The 17,570-nt window shown below is 41.6% G+C and overlaps 1 protein-coding gene across 1 annotated transcript in view; it reads right to left on the bottom strand.

The window, feature by feature from the left end:
• LOC126249633 (polyamine-transporting ATPase 13A3-like) overlaps positions 1–17,570 on the bottom strand; it is a 264,428-nt gene that overhangs the window by 187,055 nt on the left and 59,803 nt on the right. The window contains exons 2-3 of the mRNA XM_049951311.1: positions 16,356–16,582; positions 4,998–5,202 (exon numbers count right to left, since the gene is read on the bottom strand). Coding sequence (XP_049807268.1) covers positions 4,998–5,202; positions 16,356–16,582 — 432 coding nt within the window. The remainder of the gene's footprint in view (positions 1–4,997; positions 5,203–16,355; positions 16,583–17,570) is intronic.

The following is a 17,570-nucleotide window of genomic DNA, read 5'->3' as shown; positions in this document are numbered from 1 at the left end:
TAGTTGTACAGATTTACTACAATTTTTCAAAATGCATACACAATCTTTCTGCAGTGATTTTCTTTTGTTGACTCTTTAGTCTACACAGTATATAGAATTTATTGAACTAAGCCAAATACACTCATGTTCAGAAAAAAAATAGAACACCTTTAACAACTAGAGACAGCACATTAATATTCACAGGATATGTACATTAGTATGTTCTGCAGAAATGATTAGCATATGAACTATACTGGTTCAAGGTCAACACTGATGGTGCAGCACAACACCACCTACTGGTAAATGTGCCTGGGCTCTCGTTCTTGCTATAAACTGAAGGTAATGGATCAGTGTGACTTGAGAAGACATGCAAGATACCTTGCAGACATACGAACGAACTGTACCATCAAATCAATGAGGTTGAAAGAGAGCGCATTATTGTCGTGAGAGAATGTGATGCATCCCTCAGGGAAACTGCTGCTCATGGGGACTAAGTATTTCAGTAGTGCAAAGGGTGTGTGCAGAATGGTTCACAGAAGGCTATAGAACATGACGAGATGGGTCAGATCACACCACCCAGACCATCCCCCATGAAGAGGGACAGCTCTTCCGATTGACATTGCAGGGCAGATCTGTGCCCTCCTCAGCTCTGATGCAACAGTGGAACAGTGTAACACATCATACACTATCAGGGGTGACAGTCTGTCATTGTTTATTACAGCATGGGTTGTGTGCGCTTCGCCCACTTCTCCATCTACCTTTGACAAATGTGCAGAAACATACTAGACAGTAGTGGTGTATGGAACGATGTCACTGGGGACAGGAATGGCATCAGACTGTGTGCCAGATGAACTCAGGTTTTGTTTGAATATGATGGCCACATCTTGGTTTGTCGCAGGCAGGTGTGCAGCGTTGCAGTGACTGCATACGCACAAGACAAAGTGCCAACTCAAGGCCTTATGGTGTGGGGTGCTATTGGGTATTACCACAAATCAGATGGGGTGCGTGTCCAGGGCACTGTGACCAGTGTGACCCATGTGAATGACATCCTGCGATCCCTTTCTGCACAACACCCCAGTCATCATTTTCAGCAAGACAATGCACGACCCCATGTTGCTGCAAGAACACATGCCTTCTTGGTGTCACAGGATGTCAGCCTTTTGCCCTGGCCCTCCAGATCCCCAGAACTGTCACAAATAAAAAAAAAAACTGTGCGATATAGTGAAACGACAGGTGCACAGCTGTGACTCCAATGCTAACCATCACAAATGAACTTTGGAACCAAGTGAATGCCACATGGACAGTTATACCACAGGCTGCCATTCATGCTTTATATGCATGGATGCCATCATGCATGGAACAAGTTTCAGGGCTCATGATGGACCCTGTGCCTACTACGCAACAGGACACATGCTGAGCTGAGGTAACAGAAATGCTAATCATTTCTGCAGAACATACTAATGTACATGTCCCGTGAATATGAACATCCCACCTCTACTCATTCAAGGTGCCCTGTATTTTCTGAACATGAGTGTGTTTTTTTTAACCCAACATGAAACAGTATCAAGAAGGTATCAATGTGTTGGTATGGGATGTGGATGGAGGGAGGGGGGAAGGGGTGAGGGGGGGGGAGGGAGGGAGGGAGGGAGGGAGAGAGAGAGAGAGAGAGAGAGAGAGAGAGAGAGAGAGAGATATTCATTCATCCTCATCCTCACTGTAAGACAAACAAGTGATCAGTCGATATTCATTCTCATTGTAATACAAACAAGTGACGAGTCTATGGCATCATTACTACATAAGCCGTTCAAATCACAGTGTTTTTTGTGGTTCAAGAAATTACCATTTACCTGTAAATTACTGTTCATTTATTTCACACACTCAACGAGTTCAGCTTTATAGTCATTCTCAAGTGCAATCTGAAATGTCAACTAGTGCCTGAAAATGGCTATAAAGATGAAATCATCATTGTGTGAGATAAATGAATAGTAATTTACATTCAAATGGTAGAAATTTCTTTAAAAAAAGTTCTATACGACTGTGGTCTCCCATGAAGCACAAAATCACATATCTGAGTAATTTTTTTTATTCACTACGTCAGACGCAATATTGAAATCACAATAAAACTATAATTACACTTTTCTTTAGCCCTCTGTACATCATAATACAGACAAAGGGTGTCTCCATGCACTATTATTTCAATTGCCACCACCTGGGCAGTGAGTATGCCACAGAGAATTGTGCCAGTTACTTTGTGGAAATAATGAGGCCAGTGATGAACAATTAGGTCATACATTAAAACAAAATGTGTGCTTTCATTCAAATATATTTACATAAGCATTACAATGCAAAACTTTTGAAACTCTTCAGGGGAGGGGGCAGTTTCCATCATCATTTTACTCAAATTGTTTATAAATCAATCACTGTCACTCTTGTTTTCTCTCAGACATTCCTCTAAAAGTTCTACAGTCTCTTCTCAGGGAGAACTGTGCGTGATGAACTAGTCATTTCACACTTACTAACTTTAATGTAATAACTACAACCTCTCTTTCAACACAACTGCTCCAGTTTGACGAACAGTTAACACAGACTATCCTAGAGGGCATACAATGCAGCATTAACGTCTACTACAGCCAGATTCAAGAATGGAGAATGTGAAAGCTACAAAAAATCATGCAGAATGGGGCTCAAACTGGAGTGAAAAACAAATTTGGCAATGACAAACACCACTCGCCTTTAGAATGGAAAGGGTAAAACATCTATATTAATAAAGGAAGTTCAGTGCACACACTACTATCCAGCCTGTGACTACCTGGTATCTGTACTATCCAAATTACTTGATTAATATTGTAATAATACTTTTAAATGAGGATTCATTGATTTTATGTACTGTACTTCATCAAAGCTTTAGCAAGCATGCACCGGCTACAATACCGTGTGGCCATTCAAAATATTTTTGCTTCTAGCACATCTTGAGTCACAATTACAAGTTATGTACTGTATTGTTACTGTTGAATAAATTACTGGTATCACTTTTCAACATACGATACTCACAATCAACAATGTACACACACAGAGCAGTAGCTCTGTTGGCAACCCTGTGTTCTTTGTTCCTTCAGTTGCTTATCAGACATCTAAAGTGCACACATAGTTAAATCATTATTTTGTGTGGTCACTTGTATTTAATTAGAAAGTCTGAAATGGGTGATAAATGAACAAAAAACACCTGTAGTGACTACGGACCTTACGTTATGAGCTGTGATGTAATCGGATCCTACGGTAGCAGCCAAAACTATTGCTTTGGAGTTAGGGATATGAAAAAGAACTATTGTATACGGGAAGAAAAGTTGAGCAGAAATTGAGAAGTAGTGTGATTTACAAGCTAGTGGAAGTGAAATAATAATAAGGGAGACAATGTTGAAACCTAAGTGTAAAGTAGTTGAAGAAACCTTATTTTTGTGGCATGAACATTTAAGAGGAAAAGGTTTGCCTGATAATGGGGAAATATTGCAAGAGGTAGTATTGCAATTTCAGTGGAAAATAGATGATGATTCAGAATTTACTGCCAGTGATGGATTCTGGGATGACTGCAAAAATGATTATGTATTTGTCAGATTACCATCACTGGTGAGGCTTTATCTGCTGACAAAGAGGCTATGTCATTGTTTAAAGATTACCTTTCAAAATTAATTAACGAGGAGAGAATCTCTGGAAAACAGTTTTACAGTTGTAATGAAAAAGGTTTAAATTGCAAGATTCTCCCTATGAAAATACTTGCTTCAAAAATAGGCTGCATAAACTTGATACAAGAGAAGTAAGGAATGAGTAACCATACTGGCTTGCAGCAAAGCTAATGACAGCCGGAAATGTAGGGTTACATTGATAGGGAAATCATGGAAACCCTGAGCTTCCAAAAACCTGAAAAATCAGGAATCATTGCCCATACATTACACTCATCAAAAGAAAGCACAGATAAATTCAGCAAGCTCTAAAATTTGATTACAAAATGAATTCATACAAGTCACAGAGAAATATTTAAAAGACAACAGTTTACCAAGGAAGGCTCTTCTGTTTCTTGATAATGCACCTTTGCATTCTACCAGTTATGCACTCACAGATGGAGATATCGAAACATTATTTTTACAGCCAAATGTGACTGCTCTGTCAGCTGATGAACTAGGGCATCCTTGAAATGCTAAAGTAGTAGTACTGCTGCCATCTTCTCAATCTGTTAATATCGACGACTGATGATAATTAAGACTGTGCAAACATTCTGAAGAGGATTGAATTACTAGACGTCATAGGGTGGTTGTCCGGGGGTGGGTAGAGATTCTGAACATATCACTTGTACGATCTTTGAACATTTTATAGACCATGAAGGTGGATATTACAACTTTTCATCCATGAGTGCAACTGAAGTCAAAGAGGGAAATAATGATATCTTTTCATTGCTAGAAAATGTACCGGGCTGTGAGATGTTGATGCTGAGGACATCACAAAATGGGTGGCAAATGGTGAAGTTGATGAAGTAAGAAGTCAAAAATTGTTAATAAAATTAGGTTTGGTACTTAAAGAAGGGTGTTTTGAATGTTATGGCTGTGCTCGGAAAAGAGAATTAATAGAACTCCAGCCTATTTGCTTTTTTGTTATTTGGCTTGACCTGCCACATAAATCAAGATAGTTAGAGTCTACTTTATTATAAAAATATAGCCTTTATTTTAACACATCTTCATGTAATACTATCTTTATTGGAACATTGCCAGTAACATTTATTTAACCAATATATGTAATAATTCTGATGGGTTGTCAACATATTCCATACATAATGCTGTGGGCAGATACTCCACACATGCGCACATGCACACACAGTATTATGTATGAAATGTGTTAACAACCTATTAGAATTGTTACATATATTAGTCACATAAAAGTTAGTGACAATGTTACAATAAAGATAGTCTTCATTTTGACCACAAAGCAAACCAATGTAAATATATTTATGTTAAAAGATTATATTTTACCTGTTTGGTATGCCATAAAGATATTCCAATAGAAAGTGCTGATAGCAGGAGGACACACCCAGCATAATAATAATAATTATCTAACGACCACAAAGTAATACTGAAGACTTGAAAAATATAAAATGGATTCACAACTTCATTCACAAACAATGACCAATAAGACTTGACTTTCACTGACATGGTATTTTCACCATACAGGGAACACCTGAAAAAGAGAGAGAGAATCACCTTAGCTTCTATTGTTAGAGTGGCAAAATTTAAATCTGTTATAATACAGTGCAGCATTGAAAGATGGGGTTAACATTATAAACATTTTTCTTTAAACTGCAAAGTATCACAAATGCTGAAACAGAGTGTGGGACGTGGGAATCAGCAGACATGGAGGGCACTTGTATCATGTGGTGAGAGGGGGTGGAGCAAAAAGGCCAGACATAGGGGGAGGGAGGGGGGCTGAAAGGGGTAGCAGTAGGTGGTAGTGAGGGAGAGAACAGTGGAGGGGCTCAGTGATGGGGGTGGGGGCAAAGCTGTCTACAAGACCCAAAGACAGGATGGGGCTGCAGGGGGGGTTAGAGAGATGGGGTAGAGTGAGGGTAAGAGAGGAATGAATGATTGTTTGATTAATTGAGAGGGGTTATGGGACTAAACAGCGAAGTCATCAGTCCCAAGGTTCTGAAGTGAGTTACAGAAGAAAAAGGGTCTGCTAAAAGAGGATAGATTCAGTCAGGGGAGTCAAATTATAAAATAATGAACATTAAACACACTCAGTAAAAGCATAAATGGTGAGACCAAATCTAAAAACTGGAAAAAGGGGGTGGGGTGGGGGTGGGGGCAGTCATGGGATCACAGACCGAGAAGACTGTAACAAAAGAACCAACCACAACCAACCTGTCCATGCTCCAAGACTAAAGGAGAATCTTATATCTGGAAATAGAAACCACTTTCACGGAGGAAACTGAGGACCAGTGCAACTGTCCATGAATTTTATGCTAATCAGGAAGACTATACTTAACATGAAGGGCCGAAAGAAGGGGACATTCCACCAACATGTGAGATGGCTCCACAACCACATTGTGGGGGTGGGTCATTACATAGGAGGAAACAATGGGTGATCTGGGTATGACCAATGCATAAATGGCGTGAAACAGTGGACCACTCCTGAGAGAAGCAGAAAGAAGACCGCCAAACTGCAGTAAACTCCTTGATTGTGTGGAGTTTATTACTATGAGCAGTAGCACTCCAGATAGAATTCTACTGTTGGGCAGAGAGAGATTTGAGATAGATCCGCATATCCACAGCTGGAACCATGGAAGGAAATGAGGGGTAAGTATCTGCCCCTCTAGCCAACTAACGGTCAGCCAATTCATTCCCTGGGATGCCCACGTGACTTGGGACCCAGAGAAAGATGACTGAACAGGCAGCACACTCAAGGGCAAAGAGAAGACCATGGATAGCACAGACCAAAGGATGGCAAGAGTAGAATGGGATGGTCTGCACCCCAAGATGTGTGAGCCACGAGGCAGAGAGCATTAAGCTTCTGTATACATGTGGCCTTTAGGTGGTGAATGTGGGGCAGCTATGTCAGCTTGTTATCAAAAATACAACCCAAGAAACAGGATTGTGCTACAACATCGAGGAGCTGGTAGCCTAAATGAAGTTCTAGATTGGGATATACTGTGGGTTGATGACAAAAGTGCATAATCTGCATTGTGGAGGGAGAAAACTGGAAGCCATGGGAAGTGGCCCACGCAGAGGCCCATTGGATGGTGCCTTGGAGTTGGTGCTCAGCAGACACTACCGCGTGGGAGCTGCACCAGATGCAAAAATCGTCGACGTACGACGCCGGGGTAACCAGAAACCACACAGAGGTTGCAAGCCCATTGATGGCAATGAGGAAGATTGGGATACCATTCTCCTGAATCTGAGGGGTGCTGAGTGAAGTGCCAACTCGAACCCGGAAGAGCAAGTAAGATGATAACTCGTGGCTAAAAATTGGAAGGGGACCATGGAAGCCCCAGTCATGGAGGGTAACTAAAATGTGATGGTGCCAAGCCATGTCATACGCTTTATGTAGGTCAAAGAAGGCCGCGACAAGGTGCCGGTGGTGAGTAGAAGCTTGTTGGATGGCTAATTCCAATCAGAGTAAATGGTCAGTTGGAGATGCCCCTGCCCGGAAGCCACATTGATATGGGGACAAAAGGCCCTGAGATTTGAGTACCCAAAATAATCTGAAGTTGACCATACTTTCGAGGAGTTTACAAAGTACATTTATAAGGCTACTTGGGTGGTAGCTGTCGAGAGACATTGGGTTTTCCCAGGTTTAAGGACGAGGATAACTATACTACCTCACCATTGTGATGGAAAAGCACCTGTGAGCCAAATGTGGTTGAAGACCCTGAGAAGCTGTTGCCTCTGGGGAACGTCCAAGTGTTGGATCATCTGGTTGTGGATGAAATCCAGCCCCAGGGCTGTGTCTTGTGAAGAACTAAGAGCCTGCACCCACTCCCATTCAGCGAAAGGTGCATTATAGGAATCAACATGGTATGGGATGAAACTGAAGCGGGTCTGTTCAACTCTGCATTTCTGCAGGAGAAAGGTAGTAGGGTAGAAAGAGGACAATGATGCTATCACAAAGTGTGTCATGAGGTGTTCTGCGAGGATCAATGGATCAGAGCACAGGGAACCTTGGAGGTTCAGACCCTGGACAGCTGACTGTCACTGGCAGCCCAGAAGGCTACAGAGCTTTGACCAAACCTGTGACGAAGAGGCATCCATCCCCAGGGAAGAAACATAGTGCTCCCAGCATTCCTTTTTACTCCATTTGATGAGGTAATAAGCCTTAGTATAGAGACGCTTAAAAGTGAGGAGGTTGGTCTGTGAAGGGTGTAGCTTGAAATGCTGCAGCACCCGTCGGCAGTCCTGGACAGTGATTTCGACATCCTTGGTCTACTGCGGTACTGGCCAATGACGAGAAGGACCTGTGGATAGGGGGACAGGAGTGCCAGCAGCATGAGGAATAGTGGAGGAGATGCCTTGCACAACTACTTCAATGAAATTCGAGAGAGGGAGGGGGGGGGGGGGGGTCCCCACATGGCTCACAGTGGGGACCTAAGCGCCAACAAGGATGAAAGAACAGGCAAAAGGAACAAAATTGCAATGAATACAGGAAATCAGGTAGATAGCAACAGTATACCAAGAGAGGGGAAGGAGGTGGCAACGGGAAAGAAGCAAGGATAGGGAGGGAGGGGGCAGGGTGAAGGAAATGCAGCCAGGGAATGAAGAATGGGCCGAAATAGCTTGGGGCCTCATGTGCGCCATGTACGAATTCAAGAAAGAACCTTGAGGCTCCTGTGGGGAGGGGGAGGGGGTAAGAGAGGAATAGAAAGATGGGAGGGGGGGGGGGCAGAGATACAGAAATTCAAGTGAGTAGGGAGATGGTGCTGTGATTGAGGGTGGGGAAGGTGGGGTGGCGGAGTGGGAAGGAAGATGTTACTGTAACTACGGGATAGGGAGATGGTGCTGCAACAGGTGGGAAAGGAGGTGGAACACAAATGGGGTGATACAGAGGTGGGGGCAGAGAAGGAACAAGAAAGTGGAGGGTGGGAGGGGGCTGGTGGGCAATGGGTGGGGGTTGGAGGGTTCCCTAGGGCAATGAGGGGGATGGGATGAGCAGGAGCCACAAGGGGGGGGGGGGCAACAAGGGGTGGGGGGCAACCTGGTATTTACTTATAGCATACCTTACTAAAAACGACAAGTTTTAGGCCCATGTTTTGAAAAGGAATATTTCCGTAGAACCCAATTTAAAATAATACAAATACAAAAACCTTAAACCACAGATTTGTTTTTTGCCATCATTTTATTACAAGAAATTGTAAAAAAAGAAAAATGTATTTTTGAGGATCCTCAATTTGCCAGTGCTTTGGAATAAAGTATATTCATAGCTCACAACTGCAAATGACGTAATCCAATATGGCATCATCCTAGTTGTGCTTGTGATGCAAAAAGGAATGTTGTGACTCACTGGCACATTTCAATCCACACACCAAAAATCTGGTGTGTGTGTGATTCCTTCTTTGATGTTTAGGAATACTCTGCAATGTGAAATTACAAGTTGTGACATCACCAAAAATTGTCTAGCTCCAAAGCCATATCTGCTCTCATGTTAAGTGTGAGAATGCCTTAAGAGGATGCATTACTGGCTGCACATAAATTCAGTACAATCACACCAATGGGGAATCAAAACCATGACAACAATGCTGACCACCAACACCTTGCAAGCTTGCATACATTGGGGTCCGCAGGCAGTTTCTCTGACAGGGGGCTCTGGATATTCAAGTCCCATGTCGCTATGATATAACACTGCCTCCCGGCAAATGCACTTTCCTAGTGAACCAATGGATACACTGGCGAGCCACAACAGCTACGCACAGTTGCTCCTGAAGATTACAAACAGCTGTCACAGAAATATGCTGCAATTACCACAACATCAACTGCTGGAATGCCTGAAAAGTTTTCAACCATCTAATGGATTTCCTATTCCTACAAGTACATAAGGTAACATCTAGTCTAGATAGAATGAGTTTTGTTGCAACACAGGGAGACAGACATACAGGTGATTTTCCCATTCATGAGCTGCTTTTCTGCAGTTTCTGCCAATTTTTGGTTCTTACATGTGGCTGTGGTGTATTAAAATCACAGAAATTTTAAGCTTTTTAAAGAATTGGACATGTAAGGTCGGTCATACCCTTAGGCATATCAATTATGTAATAAATTATGGCACCTACAGCTTGTTAAAATTCAGTTAATAAGCCATAATCTTTATCAGATATCTTAATTCTTGTACTTTTCATATTACTTTTGACATTAGTGTTCCAGTCTTCCCTTAAGTGTTCATGACAAACTGCTGAAAAGAATTAGGGGAAGACAGCTTTGGACATCTGCCCCATACCCCACTGAGCAATAGCTAAGGACTGGATACGTTGTCAAGTTTTACCTTTATCTTTCACCAATTAAGTACACAACGAAACATCATTATGCCCTCAATCATTTACATAAAAATAACTAAAATGTCTGACATGTATCGAAAACAAAGTGGAAACAATAATTCATCCTGTTATCCAGCGTTCTTTTCATTGGACTTTGAGAGGTCCAATAACACGTATGTCATCTGTGAGCGTATTTCACAGCCTGACATCTATGTGGCATGCTCTGCATGAGTCTACAGAGATCACCATGTGGTATCTGTTCTCATTCTTCAATGAGAGCCTATGAGATTTCTTGGAGAATCTGTGATGGAACAGGATGACCACGAACACCTCTGTCAAGCATGTCCCACATATGCAGGATGGGGATTAGGTACGGACTCACGGCCAGCCATTCCATTACTTCTATGTCCAACCTTCAAAAGACGCTGCTGATGCCTGCTGCATAAGTACTGCCAGTAGAAAAATTCAGCGTCCCTACTCTATGCAGCAGCCAGTAGATGTTCCAACAGGATCTAGTTTATGTACTGCCTGGCATTAAGGTGGCCATGGACAATGGTGAGATCTGTATAGATGTCAACACTTAAGCCTCCCAACAATATCACAGAATTGCTCACCACAGGTTTCCGACATGATCACGGCCATCTTCTTGCGTCCGAGTATACCTGCACTTGTCTGTGAATAACATGTTTGGCCATTGAGGAAGTGCCAATTGACACAGGAAAGGCAGAACTGAAGGCGAGATGCAAGGCATTGTTGGGTCAAGCAGGATACTCGAACAGGATGTCTGAGATGTAAGATCGTTTCACATAACCTGTTCATTACAATCTGATCGGACACAGCGGCTCCAGTGGCCCTTCTCAGATTGTCTTGTAGTGCTCTGGTAGTATCTGTATGATGCTGCACTGCAGAGGTAGTCAGATATCAGTCTTCATGTGAGGTTGTAATGTGTCTGCAACGTTGTACAACTCGCCTCACGTACTAATCTGTCTCCCTGTAGCGTGTCCGCAACTTACAGATGATGCATGGAGATATTGGTACCTGCAGCAACATGACAAAGTCCATTTCTGGATCAAACTGACTGCCCTTGTAACCTGCACTGCATTAAGATATCACAGTGCATGTGCTCGGCTGAATCCACAGTCCACAAATGACAACTGCCATCTGTGTACCTCACTACAAAACGCTGGGATACAGATACTCACTTCCTTCTGAGGGGTGACCTGACACTGTAATGAATAACACAGCCAACAGCTGATGAATGATTTTAATTGTTCTCTACATTGAAAGCAAAGATCTCAAGTCATGCAATCAGACCACATGTTCTACCTGTATCAAAATAGATTTAACATACCACATGTTGACACACATGCTCCCCTAATTCTTTTGAACAGTGATTTTTGCATGACAACCCCTTCACTGTAATTTAAGAGAGTTGTGCAACTTATTCACAACTAGATACTCCTGTGACAATTAGCATTCTAGAACAATGCTTCTAAATGTGAGGTGTAATTTTCTATTAACCCATTTCTGTCCGCCCCTGGTAGCTGAGTGGTCAGCGCGACAGAATGTCAATCCTAAGGGCCCGGGTTCGATTCCCGGCTAGGTCGGAAAATTTCTCCACTCAGGGACTGGGTGTTGTGTTGTCCTAATCATCATCATTTCATCCCCATTGACACGCAAGTCGCCAAAGTGGAGTCAAGTCTAAAGTCTTGCACCCAGCGAACGGTCTACCCAATGGGAGGCCCTAGTCACACGACATTTATTTTAACCCATTTCTGAGCCTTTCCACCAGTTCCAGTATTCCAACAAGTCCAAACAACACATTCTGAATAAAAAATTGTGAATGTTTTTCTAAGCTTTCCTCATCTCTTTAGAATTAAAAACACATTCTGACAAATGAATTGTGTGTCCTATTACTAGTTTCTAGTCTAATCTTTGCTTGTGTGTGTTCAAGCTCAACCAAACTATTGAGAGGGCTGCTGTGAGAATTAATATACTCCATATCTTTCTCATAAGCAGCTACAGAAAGTATGATTAATAAAGACACACAGCTGTGCACATCTGCACAAGACTAATACATCTGGGGTGTGGTATATGCTCCCGAGGTTCTCCTCTAAATGGCGTGTTTCATCTCAACAGCCATCCACTTGATAGGCATAGAAAACAGTTTGAAACCGAATTTTCTTTAATGAGTGTTTGTACCATCCTTGTGGTGCAGGCTGTTAAATGAAGATCTTCATTCCGTGTGAGACACATTTTCTACAGTCAAGTCACATGGTTGATGACGCATGCCTAGGTCTCTCAGTAATAGAGGACTGGCACTGCTCACCAGCCCCTAGCTCAGTGCTTCCAGGGCTACCAAACTTGTACTCACACAGACTATCTGGGCCCCCCATGGTGCTTGTGACTTCACATGTCCCAATAGCATAGTTCATTTTAAAACACTCAATGAGTTTTCTACTTCCATCCATAACAGATCACAACTGTATGGAAAGCTAAAGCTGTTCCAACACTGTATTAATCATGTTGGTTTAAATGTTTTGATATTTCTATAATGATGCATGCTTAAATAAAAGGTAGGTATGGTGAAGAGCCACTGGATTAAAGGTCCAAAACCAATAAGTCTAGCATCAATACGTAGACTAATCCTCATAACTCAATGTGGTTCTACATCCAATTTTCCTTTTTATCCCTGGAGACAAATGTGCTTCATTTTCCCTTAACTCTGGTCATTTATTACAGATCGCATAGTGTGTACACAATTACTGACCTAAGTAATATTCAATGATTGCTCTTGTCCTTCCAAAAATGGGCCTAAAGCACAATTCACACAGTTTCTAATTTGTTTTCCCTTGAAAGTTTCATGTAGCTTCCCAAGTTGCTGGCTTTGATTCATTGTGGTGACTCTAACTTCTTCTATTTCTTCTCGTAAAGTTTTTTACTCTGTGTTTGAACGTGTGTGTGCATTTCGTGTCACTTCCTTAGCAACAAAAGGAGATTCTTATTTTAAGCTATTGTTCTACTCCTCCTGAGGGGCTCTCCATATTGGAGATGGTCAGGGGATGCTCAGCATCTTTTTGGATTTATACTAACTCTGCAAAAGAATTTGTTTGTGTGTTCAGAATGTACCACTGTTGTGAGGTGAGCTTTTCTGAGCCAAGATTTAATCTGGATCTGGGTTGCGCTGTTACTAGATCTGATATCTGGTTGAGAATAAACAAGTTGTGCTTTAGTACCTCATCCATTTTCACCAGAGTCCATAAAATATGGTGGCATCATACGTGCATAAGTGTGGGCCACTTCGTCTGTGCCTATGCGGTCGTCACATTCAGATGAGCTGTTCTCATAGCACCAGGGCTATAGATTTGGGTCACCAGCACATGACAGAACTTATATTTGTTTATATTTTCTTGTTCTGACCATCTTGCTTTTCATTTGTGGGAGTGAGTGAGTTGCATATGAAGAACTATGTTTATAGCAAGCTTTTTGCCATAAAGACACCCATCACTGTGACTCTCAGTGGTTTCAGCATATTCTCCCACAGACACCATCAAGGTGGCCCTCATATCACCACCTGGCATTACTCGATTCTAAGATATTTGCAATAACTACTAAAGATTGCCTTCTTCTCTCACAAATGCACAAACTGAGGCTCTACTCTATTCACTGGTGTTGTGTGCCATCCTAGTTTCTCATGTGTAGCCTCTGAAAGCTGGTAGTTGGAAGCTCCTGGTCATGTAGCCACTCCACTCACAATTTGTGACTCCACCCTTTGGTTTGGCTGCCCCTGACAAGGGGAGCAGATGTCTCTGGCAATTTCCTGCTGCAGATGAATTTCAAACAATGCATGTTGGTCCATGAGAGTTATTTAATTTCTTCCCTCCTACCACCAGTATCTGTTGACATTCTAACATTTCATAGTTACATGTTTTTAAGTTGTTTTTTCTTCTTTTAACGAATGTGTGTGCAAAACATTATATTAAATTTGTCACTGACACAAATGTACGGCCAAATAAAGCTTTTTTTAAGTACAATAGAATCGCTATAAGGTATGAGGAGCCATGACGTTTGCAGCACTACCAACACGACGTACAGCTGAAGATTCAAATGGGTAACATGAAGAAACTTCCTGGTAGACTAAAACTGTGTTATAACTGTATTGAACCTTGTGTTTTACAGGCTATGCTCTTACTATGTGAGCTAGCCAGGAATGACCCACAATCTACTCACCCATAATAGCCCACTCAGAGTATTATCCACAAAAGGCAGAGCGCCCACTTTCAAGTCCTGGGCCAGCACACAGTTGTAGCCTGACATAATGATGATTTTGGGGCAGGGGGCAGAGAGGTACTTGATAGTGTTGTTCCAACAATTTGCATACACCTGTAGTCATGTAAAAAACAGAGAAAGGAAGATTAGATTAATTGTCCCATCATCAACGATGTCATCAGAATTGGAGTACAAGTTTGGATTGGGGAAAGATGGCAGATTCCCCTCTTCTTCTTCTTCTTCTTCTTCTTCTTCTTCTTCTTCTTCACAAAGATAATTAACACATAAGAATGAATTGACTTTGACGATTAAACTGTAGCTAAACTGATTCAGTGTGTCTTCCACATGGATTAATGGTTCTCCAGAATGCCACAGAAACATTTCTCAGACCTTAACAGAGTCCTCATCCACACTGAATATGACTCATAAGAGGGCAACTCATCCTTGGATCAGCAGTAATCATATTTTAATACTGTTAAGTGAATTTTAACTTTTTCTATCAATTTACTGAGATGAGCATTGGCACAGACATCAAATGTCAGCCTTGACACTACAATACTTAGGAATGTTTACTAATCTCTTGAGGGAGACATAAGACTGGTTGTACTATGCTTTACATGGATAGTGAGCTGTACAACTGCTGTGTCTTGACAAGCTTCCATGTTCCATCAAAGCTGACCTCCACTCGCCAGACTCTCTACTCAGAGGCACACAAAGTTCATAAACTTTACAATTCCCTACCTAACAACTTTCTTATCTGAACTAGAGCTGGTAACATCTGGTTAGCTGACACGTAACTGGAGTTTCCGACAAACAGTGTGCTTCCTACTGTGACAGCAGTAATCTGCGCATCTCTATTATACACAACAGGCTATTTCAAGTCATGTGCCTCCACACAATTTGTTAAGCCCCATGAGGGGAGAGGAGCCAGTAGATACAATTGTGCAAACGATGTTGTTAGAAACTGGCTAGAGAGGAAAAGAAAAGGGGAAAAGGAGGGGAGGGGGTGGCAAGAAGAAGGTGTACACAATGTGGTTGTGGAAAATTCAGCTTAGGACAGATTCAAAAACATTTTGTTAAGCTTGAGGAACACAGTAATACTACTTTTTTGCAAGTTAGGATCAGTAGGAAAAACAAACCTGTCATGTTTTGTATACAGCATTAGTAGTGTCCTGCTTGACACAAGTCACATCATTTAAGTATCTGGGTGTAACGTTGCAAAGCGATATGAAATGGAACAAGAATGCATGGATTGTGACAGGTATGGCGAATGGTCAACTTTGGTTTTTTGGGAGAGTTCCTGGAAAGTGTGGTTTATCTGTAAAGGTGTTACGCATATGCTTCAGGAACTCAAATGGGAAACCATGGAGGGAAGGTGATTTTCTTTTTGAGGACCTATATTGAGATAATTTAGAGAACCAGCATTTGAAACTGACTGCAGAATGATTCTGTTGCCTCCAACATACACTGTGCGTAAGCACCACGATGATAAGGTAAGAGACATTAGGGTCCATACAGAGGCACATTGACAATAGTTTCTTCCCTCATTCTATTTGCAAGTGGAACAGGAAAAGAAACAACTGCTGTGCCGTGTGTATAACATGGAGTGCAGAGTATTGATTCAGAGGTATATGTACAAAAACAAAGGGCTTACCAACACATCATTATTGCCAGTCTGGCAGCAAGTTGGTTTCTTTTATCACACTTTAACTGATCAGAGCTGTGCTGAGTGATAACCTATAGTTCCTGTGCATTAATTTCTGCTTTGTACTAGGTAGCTTATAACATACAAGAACATATTTTTACCAAAAATTGAACCATGATGATGTGTTCTGTAAGTTATTGTTGCTACTACTGATATGATGCAGTGTTAGACATACAGCTGAAATATTCCCTTATGCTACACGAGATAAACATACTTGTGGTAAGACAGGATTCCACAGTGAACGTGCTTGCTCACATATGCTTACCTTGACAGAGAAGGCAAGCACTTTTCATTCCAGTGTTCTATGGGTCACATTTGGAACAGTCTCATTCAGAGGATGTAATGAATCACTACTAAAATGACAGTATGTGCATAGTATTTGTTGTGTAATGAGACACTTACATCTGTTGCCGTACTTCAGAATTGTGACCTTTGCTTCCATCCAGAATTTCAGACAACGTTAGACTCTGGTCATCCAGTCCATGCAGTCGATAGAATCTGTTTAAGCTACTGCTCCATATGAACTTCAGTTCCTGATGGATAAAATATCGTAATTGACCAATGGCATAATCATTACAAATGCCATCAGTCGTAACCACTGCATGAAAATATTTCTGCCCTTCGGACTCCTGCAAAATCAAATATATATGCAAATCTGATATTATATACATATAAAAACATCTACAATGACTATTTAACTAGGATTTTATTTCATTACCCTAACAGATTACTTTAACAACAACACAGTTGTAAACAAACTTAGCATAGGTTGCTGCATGTGAAACCCAAATTGAAAGAGCACCTGAAAAAAAAAAAAAAAAAAAAAAAACCCACACACACACACACACACACACACACACACACACACACACAACATTAACTCTAAGCTCAAGGTGATGTCTTGTGAGAAGACACATCAGGAACTTTTAATATGACATTGTTGTTGTTATGGTCTTCAGTCCTGAGACTGGTTTGATGCAGCTCTCCATGCTACTCTATCCTGTGCAAGCTTCTTCATCTCCCAGTACCTACTGCAACCTACATCCTTCTGAATCTGCTTAGTGTATTCATCTCTTGGTCTCCCTCTACGATTTTTACCCTCCACGCTGCCCTCCAATGCTAAATTTGTGATCCCTTGATGCCTCAAAACATGTCCTACCAACCGATCCCTTCTTCTAGTCAAGTTGTGCCACAAACTTCTCTTCTCCCCAATCCTATTCAATACCTCCTCATTAGTTACGTGATCTACCCACCTTATCTTCAGCATTTTTCTGTAGCACCACATTTCGAAAGCTTCTATTCTCTTCTTGTCCAAACTAGTTATCGTCCATGTCTCACTTCCATACATGGCTACACTCCATACAAATACTTTCAGAAACGACTTCCTGACACCTAAATCTATACTCGATGTTAACAAATTTCTCTTCTTGAGAAACGCTTTCCTTGCCATTGCCAGTCTACATTTTATATCCTCTCTACTTCGACCATCATCGGTTATTTTGCTCCCCAAATAGCAAAACTCCTTTACTACTTTAAGTGTCTCATTTCCTAATCTAATTCCCTCAGCATCACCCGACTTAATTCGACCACATTCCATTATCCTTGTTTTGCTTTTGT

This window comes from Schistocerca nitens, chromosome 3, assembly GCF_023898315.1.
Source record: "Schistocerca nitens isolate TAMUIC-IGC-003100 chromosome 3, iqSchNite1.1, whole genome shotgun sequence".
Lineage (NCBI taxonomy): Eukaryota > Metazoa > Arthropoda > Insecta > Orthoptera > Acrididae > Schistocerca > Schistocerca nitens.
Note: the sequence above shows the minus strand (reverse complement) of the source record. Positions and strands in the feature narration are given on the sequence as shown.